This window comes from Pinus tabuliformis, chromosome 5_2, assembly GCF_031772625.1.
Source record: "Pinus tabuliformis cultivar Carrire ecotype Pingquan chromosome 5_2, CPIR1, whole genome shotgun sequence".
NCBI lineage: Eukaryota > Viridiplantae > Streptophyta > Pinopsida > Pinales > Pinaceae > Pinus > Pinus tabuliformis.
Window position 1 is genome coordinate 802,521,164 of NC_142306.1, and position 9,159 is coordinate 802,530,322.

The 9,159-nt window shown below is 35.5% G+C and overlaps 1 protein-coding gene across 1 annotated transcript; it reads right to left on the reverse strand.

Annotated features, from left to right (window-relative positions):
• Window positions 1–6,865: 6,865 nt before the first annotated feature.
• LOC149161748 (uncharacterized) lies at window positions 6,866–7,911 on the reverse strand. Its single transcript, XM_089437022.1, has 2 exons — window positions 7,489–7,911; window positions 6,866–7,312 (listed from the first exon to the last, which is right to left on the reverse strand). Exons 1-2 carry the CDS (start codon window positions 7,777–7,779, stop codon window positions 7,127–7,129), a joined length of 477 nt encoding a protein of 158 aa, XP_089293148.1. The 5' UTR covers window positions 7,780–7,911; the 3' UTR covers window positions 6,866–7,126.
• Between the last annotated feature and the right edge of the window lie 1,248 nt (window positions 7,912–9,159).

The following is a 9,159-nucleotide window of genomic DNA, read 5'->3' on the forward strand; positions in this document are numbered from 1 at the left end:
AAGCACAACACCGCCCCTGTTTTGCTCAAGAACTGTTAGAAAATCAGTTTTTCTTCTCCCCTTGGCTCCTTTGATTTGAAAAATGACACAATGGCATAAAAATAGAGGAGAATGAGTTTATATATGAACTTCCTTTTAAATTTTGCTTTTGGAAAACCCATTTTTGTAATGTTTCTTTGTCTTTGTTTTTCAGGTTCATTCTCTTTTTCTCTTGCAGGTGGATTGATGCTCTAGATGAATTGATTTTTGCAGCAGCAGGTGCTTGGCAACATCACAAGATGCTTAGGAGCAGCAGGGAATAAATATTACATATGAAAAGATAAAATTACATCATAAATGAAGATAAAAACAAAAATACTCTGTTTTCACCTCAAAACAAGTTTTGAGGTGAGAACTACATTAGGCTTTCAAAATGATAAATGATGGATTTACCAATCATTATTGGCCTCCTCATGTCCTTGATGATCATTATTGGCATGTAATTATTGGATTTGACCATAATGGGACCCTAAAACCTAATGAGACCAAGCCCTAATACCTAATGAAAAGAATTGCAAAGTGAACAGGAGCCATGACTGAAATATATGAAAGAGGATCAACAAGTATAGATCATGAGGGAAAAATTGAAGTAAACCCTACCGTCAGTGAATCCATGACCTAATGGAATGCAAACTCATCAATATGGGACTCCTATATGAAATGCAAAAGAGCAGATTTTGATCACTGATGGCAGTGTGAAGACACTGACACTAACATATTTTTATCATTTCTTGTTGCTATTTTCAACACTCCCTCTCAACAAGAAAGGAATTCAACTCTATCCCGATCCTGAACCTTTGGAATGTTCTGCATGCAACACTTCTCTCTAGTGTTGTTGCTCCAACAACTCCAGAAACAAAAAAACATTCAACCTGAATCAGCATGATGCATTTATCATCAAAGTCTCTGACTGCAATTGCCTCTATCAACTGAAAACTTTGCGCTTCTGCTGACTCTACCTTTTTGCACTGTTGTCAATCCTTCTCTATGCTCTTTGGTATTTGATTGCTCTAGCCTCTGTCACTTTGATCTATGACTGCAACAATCCCACTGATTCCTCCCGCTACTATGTACTTTGGGCTCCCGTAGCAAGGTACGATCCATGAGGTAAAATATCTCAATGGACCCTGCCCAATTTCCACCTTCTTGGGACTATCACTTCACATCGCCCCACCTCACACCGGGAGGTATGGCTGCATGTGATCCCTCTGCTGACTCTAATTGTGGCTCCTCCACAATTGTCTGAGACTTCTTCTGGGACTGCATGTTGAGAGGTAATGTACTCTCCCTCTCAACCACCAAGTCTCTAACATTTGCCTTGCTCCTCAAGGCTTTGCATGCATCTTGAACCTCAAGAGCATATAGGTTCTTGACTCGTGAATTGATCTGTTTCACTTGTCTCATGGTGATGTGTCTAAGGAAAACCTTTCCCTTACTAAAGACAACATCGTAGCGTTTGTCCTCCAACATCGCGACCGATACCAAGTTCTTCTTTAGTCTAGGCACATACTTCACATCTGTCAAGGTGATAGGAGCTCCATGCTCCCTCTAAAAAGCAACTGTGCCCACTCCTGAAACATTAAAATTTCGTTGTCACCCATCTCTATGTGAATCTTGAGGTCTTTCTCCTCCAAGGTACTGAATAACCTTTTATCGTCGGTCATGTGGAATGAGGCTCCACTGTCAAGATACCAACCACAACCCATTATCGATGACACAATGCATGCGATGAGGGTGAAGTCCATTTCGAACTAAGAGGCTAATGCCTCACCTTCCGATCCATCCGAGGATCCCTTCTTGGACTTATTCGATGGGAATTAGTCACATAATGTCCCATCTACTGACAATTAAAGCATCTCACTTTAGACTTGTCAACCTTCTTCCCGCCATGAGAAGAATTCGATTCGGAATGGGTTGCCTTCCCATTCCCTTTCCTTTCCTTACTTACTAAGGCCAGATTTTCTTCATCATCATTCTTGGATGAAGAACCATCTCGTGTGCTCCTCCCGATCTCCTCCTGCATGAGATCCGACCACAGTCGTTCCAATCCGGCAGTTTCTCCCTTCCATTCACAGAGTCTTGGTAGCTATTCCAGCTCTTTGGAAGGCCAAGGAGAGCAAGGCTCACCATATCATCATCTATAGTAGTTATTCCCACACTTCCAAGCTCATCTCTACAGGTGGTGAGCTTGTTTAGATATGTGGAAATAGTATCGCCGTTCTCCATCTTGATTCTTCGAAGCTTATCCTTAAGCGCCAATTTCCTTTGGTCGCTACTGTTCTGGTAGAGGTCCTTCAATTTCTTCCACATTGAATAGGGAGTATCCTTCAACATGGAGACTCGAGACAATATGGTCTCGAACTCCCTCAAAGATGTTCCGCCTCATCCTCACCACACACTTCTTCCACTCGGCCAACTCTTGTGCATTAGTTGAACCTAGCTTTGGGATTTCTTGATCAATGAAATCCTTCAATTCATTGTCTTCTAATACAACCTCCATGCGATCTTTCCATGCTATGTAATTTAAGCTGCCTTCCAAGGTATACTGGAGTCTTAAGCCATAGAACACCATTGGCGAACCTTGAAGTATGATATGAATTCGATTTGCACCTGCAACCCCGAACTTCAAACTTCGAATTCTCTTCTCAATATACTGTTCACAGCTCCAATAAACTAGGCTCCAATAAACTTGGCTCTGATACCATGTAGAAATTTCTCTATAGATCAGATAGCTCTTATATCATGTAGGAATTCTGCAAATTCTCTACAAATCTCGCTCTGAGACCATATAGAAAATATGACTGTAGATTAACCCGATAATGCAATATAACCAAAGCAAAATATTATAATCTACTTCTATTATCAATTTGTGGAAGCTTAAATATTGAGCTGAATCAGAGCTAAACAATATAACCAGAAGAAGAAGAATCAATGCACATGAAACACAGAAAATACTCGGGGGAAAGCTTCAGCTAAAAACCCCATTATCCGTATTATCATACAAGGTGGAAATACATCAGAATTATACAAAGCCTTAGCTCTCACAGCTAGCCAGCTCTCAGTACAATCCTCCTGGATGCTCACAGGCAAACCTGGCTTCTCACAAGCCTTCTCCTCTACTCTCCAAGCTCCTATTTCCTTGCAAAGCTTCTCTTGGGTGATCCTCCTATTACCAAGTGGAAAACTCTCAACCAAGTGGAACACTGATCTCTCACACTGATCTCACACCCTCTCAGAACTGCGAAATCCTCAAGGAACCTTACCTTGGCTGCATGCATGAGTTTCCTTTATAGGAGAAAACATGCAACTGATAGTACACTGTCCTTGTCATTTAGCTCAACTGGGTCTTTCTCAGAACATACATGCATGAGTTTTTGATGAGGGAATCTTCAGTTATCTGTAGTACACTGGTTGAGTGCATGCATGCATCAATTGACTTATAACTCACAATTAGTTCCTCAAACAATTTGGAACTAATTTAACTGGACTTAACTCAGCAAACGGAGCTAACTAATTACAACTCAAATATAACTCAATCTTATCTCCTTAATTAAGGGATAATCTCCTTAATTTAAGGGATAACTATTGCATGAATTCAGAAAAACTTCTAACTTGAATTTCTCCAACTAATTAATCCATAATGAATTAATTAATTATTTTGACGTAGTTGGTGAGACTATTTTCGAATTTTAATTCACAATTTTAATTCAAGGACAACTTAAAATTGGAATATTTTGGATTCTATTTTTATCATTTTTTGTTGCTATTTTCAACAAATACTAGATATGATACCTATAAAAGTGAATCAACTCTTTTAAAAAAACTTTTCCCTCAAATTTGGTAACTGAGGGTGTTTCTTCATGAAATGCTCATTTTCCCATCGAGCTTCTTCTAGATGCATATTCTTCCAGTTGATTAGATACTCCAGAATAATTCTATTCTAAAGAGATAGAGAACATGATCTATAATGTTTTTTGGTTCAAGAATAAGCTTCCCTTCTTCATGTAATTTTGGAAGTTTCGTTCACATTGGAATAGTTTGTCCCAAAACCTTTTTTAGGCAAGATATATTAGAAATTATGAATGTGAGAAGAAATAAAATATAATTCATATGCCACTTATCCAATCTTGTGAATAATCTTGTGGGGTCCATAAAATTTTGGAGCTAATTTATGATTCTTCTTTTTACTTGAGTGTAGATTGCTTCTAAGTTCATAGTCTCCAAAATATCCAATCACCCTCCTCAAATTATTTTTTACTTTGATGTTGATCTACTTGATGCTTCATGTTGTTTTGCACCATTTGAAAATTTTCCTTAATAATTTTCGAAATTTCTTTAGTCATCTCCATAAGTGGATCTATTTCGTGTACTTTTGACTTATCTTGCAAAAAATATGAGATACTAGGAGTTAGATATCCATAAAAGGTCTCGAATAGGAATATTTAAACAGATGTGTGATAGGTAGTATTGAACCACTATTCTGCCAAAGGAAGCCACTTCAACCATTAATATTGCTTGTGTAAAGAATAATATCATAAATAACTCACTAAACATGTGTTAACTATTTTTCCTTTACCATCCATTTGTGGATGATATGTTGAACTCATAGATATTGTTGGTCCACTAATCTTACGCAATTATTTCCAAAAATTTTCCATGAATTTTGGATATTTGTCACTTACTATGACTTCAGGAAAGCCATGAAGTCTATGAATATCCTTCATGAACACTTTTGCAACATGTATTATTATATATGTAATTTTATCTACGCAAAAATGTGCATACTTTGCATCTATCAATGGCCAAAAAATGGAATCCTTATCTTGAAATTTTGGTAACCCCATGATGAAGTCCATTTATATATCTTCCCATATTTTATTACGTATGTTTAATGGCTGAATTATTTCCACAAATTTTACTATCTCTCATATTTTATTATAATTTTTTGAATATATTTCTTTATTCTCCCCCACCCCTTTTTATTTTTATCCTGTGATATGTTTTACGGAACCCCACATGTCCTGCCATCAAAGAGTCATAGTACTCTCTTTATATTTGTTGCTTCAACTTGCTTGAGGGCATAAAAATGGTCTACCCTTGCACCAAAGTATATCTACGTTCCACTCTCAATGTTACATAGAGTTCATCTCTTTCTTTATACTTTGTATTTTTGGTTTAGTACTATTGTTATTTTTCTTTCATGGTGAGCTTCATCTAACCACATATGACTAGAATATGTAATAGAATATAAATTTGAGGCTTCTTGTATTCTAAAAAGAGTATTCTCTATTACACTTCCCTTCCCCTTTTTGTGGATTATTTTGAAATCAAACCATTGCATTTTGGTTGCTTGTCTTATTACAATATTTTCTCCAAAATGGATCTTAGGATATCATGGTATATATTGACCTTAAAGTACCGCCCAATGAGATACCATCACCATTTTTTTATTACATGTAAAATTGCTTCCATTTATTTCTCATATATAGATTTTACCATTTTTTTCCCTTCAATTGGTTTCTTTCAAAATCCAGTGTTCTTTGTTCTTGTGTCAATACCTCCAATCATTTGTCTTGATGCATCACATTACCCTATGAATGTTTTACCAAAAATAGGTGTTTCCAATACTAGTTTAGAAGCCATGGCATCCTTTAAGAGATAGAATTCCAAAGTTGTTCATGATTCCATACAAACGAATTATTATTCAAGAGATATGTGTGTGGGTCGATAATGCAAACATAATTATTAACAAATTTATGATAATATCCTATAAGTCCCAAAAATATTCTAAGACTCTTGATGTTCTTAGGAATAGGTTATTTTGTAATTTCTTCGATCTCTTGAGGGTCCACCTTAGCTCCATTTGAAATAATATGACCCAAATACTCTATGCCTTGTTGACCAAAATCACATTTGCATCCTTTTACATACAATTGATTATTCTCAGTAGAAATTTATCCACATGTTTAATGTGGCCTTCCCATGATTTTCTATAGATAAGTATATTATCAAATAAAACCAACACAAATTTTCTAGTATAGGGTCAATTTTTTTTGTTCATATAGCTTGGAAAAGTAGAAGGAGCATTATTCAAGCCAAAAGGCATGACCAAGAAATGTTCGTACCTTTCATGTCTTGTAAAATCTATTTTGACAATGTATTATTTTCTTAATCTAATCGAGGAGCAACTTGATTTAAGATCAATCTTCATAAATAAGCCACTTTATGAAGCTCATGTAAATTATCTTTAATAGTTGAGATTAGTGAATTTATACTTAGAAGTCAATTTGTATATATCCCTATAATTAAGACACATCCTTGAAGAATCATCTTTCTTCCTCGCCATCATTATTGGAATTTCAAATGAACTTGTACTAGATTGAATCATACCTCAATCTAGCATTTCTTGTACTATTTTCCAAATATCCCCTTTTTGTTAATGAGGATATCCATAAATCATTTTATTAGGATAGATACATTTAGGTATTCTTTTAATATTATTTCTATGAACTCTATATGGATGTAGACCTTTATGAATTTCTTCAAAAACACTAAATTTTTTTTCCAATGTGACTTTTAATTCTTATGAAATATTTTCATCTTCCGACTTAACTTCCATAGAATAAAGTTTAATGAGAAATCTGTTGCTATATTATTTTAGGATATATTTTCCATTCAATAAAAATTAATGACTTGAGAAAGTCCATATATTAACCCATGACTTAAGAAGTTCATATTAAATTCCTTACATTTCAAACATCATGAACAATTCAATAAAAATTAATGACTTGAGAAAGTCCATATATTAACCCATGACTTAAGAATTTCATATTAAATTCCTTACATTTCAAATATCATGAACAATTCATTATAGTTTGTACTCCCTCATATACAAAGACACATATCACAAATATGACAAATTCAACTAAACTGTAACTCAACTAACAACAGCACCTAACTACCTTACTGTAACAACACTGAAAAAAATTACGTAACTTCATTACTACTTAACACTGACATAGTAATACCCTAGTGCTATAATTGGCTTCTGCTCCAAAAGTCCATCACTAGAGAGGCATGGCCGAATTCAGAAGAGATTGTGGCGATTCTTGCGGCCACCCTCGGCTTCCTCGGTTTTCTCGTCTTGTTTCTTCTCGTGGCGCTCGTGGAACGCGTACCCACCGGTGCCCACAGCGCCGGCAGCAGCGACCTCCTCCTCTGTCTTGTGCCTCCTAGCATTCTCAGGATCCTTTTTTGCCTCATGCTTCTCATACTAAATATATCACAACAACCAATTCAATTCTAACACATCAATTAAATCCATTCCAAAAAAAGACAAACATATACTCATTGTATATACAGCAGAACATGAGAAATACATATTCATTGCATATATAACACATCATGAGAAATATATACTCATTGTGTATATAGTAGAAGATAGCATACCAGTGCATAGCCTCCAGCAGCCATGGTTCCGAGCTCCCCGCCGTGCTCCTTGCGCTGGTCGTGTTTCACTTCCTTTTGGGCTCCCCCATAGTTCTGTGATTGACCTTGCTGACCATCATTGCCGTAATCGGCCTTATAACCAGTGTCGGCGTTATAACCAGAGCCAGCGTTATCACCAGAGCCAGCCTGGTAATCAGAGCCCTGGTCAGCAAAGCCAGAATTAACGTTAACGTTATCGTTGTCCTCCTCCTTTTTGCGGTTGAAGAGGTGGTGACGCTGTCCCTCAGACATGCTTATACACACAAAAACACACACGGATTATATATGCGGCGACTGGATTCGAATACCCCAACACGCACAGGCTTGAATCACAAATGTTAGAGAAAACAGCAGCTAGTTATCTATCAATCGAGGTGTACTAAGTATGGGGAGATATACAATGTATATATAGCCGGTAGAGTTGGCCACCTGAAAGCATAAACACGGAATCAAATGCAGCATATACAAACGCATCTCTCTAGTTAACACGCAACCGCCCCCACCCAAGTGAATCGAGCGTCCATATTGAAGGTTAAGGCCCCCACCCAAGTGAATCGAGTGTCCATATTGAAGGTTAAGATTTTCCTGAGACATTTTTGCGTCGGTGAACTTACATAGTTGAGGCGGTGCATATTATCCTTTGGTTTTCATTCATTTTATATTTCATGATTACATAAGACAATATTACAAATTTCCTAAGCAGAATTTTATGTCACTATTATAAATAAATAAATATGACATATCGAGTTCATTTAAAACTATCGTTATCATTATTTTATAAATAAATATGGCATACGTTATTAAGACGTATTTAATGTTATTTAAAATTAAATTTAATAATAATATAAAATGGGTTTATTTTTTCAACGGGAAAAATATTTTTCCGTGTTTTTCCATTAATGTCATTAATACTCTCTGATTTCTATGATTAATGATTAATACTTAGTTGATGTATATAAATTTATTTGTATTATACAAACAACAAAACAATAATATTTGCTTAACTTAAATTGTATCATTTTATTATATTTGTATAAAAGTATGTTGAGAACATAAAAGAAGATACAATTTTGTCACTTCCTTTATATCATTAAAAATGGCAGGGGTGGAGTAATAATCAAAAGTGTAAATTTCATTCTATAAGTAATAAAGAATATTGGCATACTCTTTTTTTTTTTTGAGAATCAGAGTCAAACAATATCTTTTGTTTTTGCATAGCATTTGTACAAGAATGTGGATGTAATATACATTTCTTCTATAGTTGTGGTGCATTATAGTGTCACAAAGATCAATTTTTACATTTAGTGTTACCAATGTTAATGTTAGACCATGTTAATTTAATCCTTGTGATTTATGTATCATTAACGCCATGATAGTGTCACAAAAGTCAATCCTTACATTTAGTGTTACCAATGTTAATGCTAGACCATGTTAATTTAATCCTTGTGATTTATGTATCATTAATGCCCAAACCATCTTTAGTGAGATCTATTTCTTCTAACTTCACTTTATGGGTGGAACTAGTACATGATTTGAACAAGTTTGGTCTCATGGAAGACCAAGGTATTTACTAAATTCTATAACAACATATGCTAGCAAATTTGGAGGGGAAGATGCAAGTCTGTATGAAAT

Excerpts from the sequence above, each read along its gene's own strand:
- LOC149161748 (XM_089437022.1), bottom strand. The coding sequence starts at position 7,779 with ATGTCTGAGGGACAGCGTCACCACCTCTTCAACCGCAAAAAGGAGGAG. Across the intron at positions 7,313-7,488 it reads CTGCTGGAGGCTATGCACTG|TATGAGAAGCATGAGGCAAA; the intron begins GTATGCTATCTT and ends TGATATATTTAG.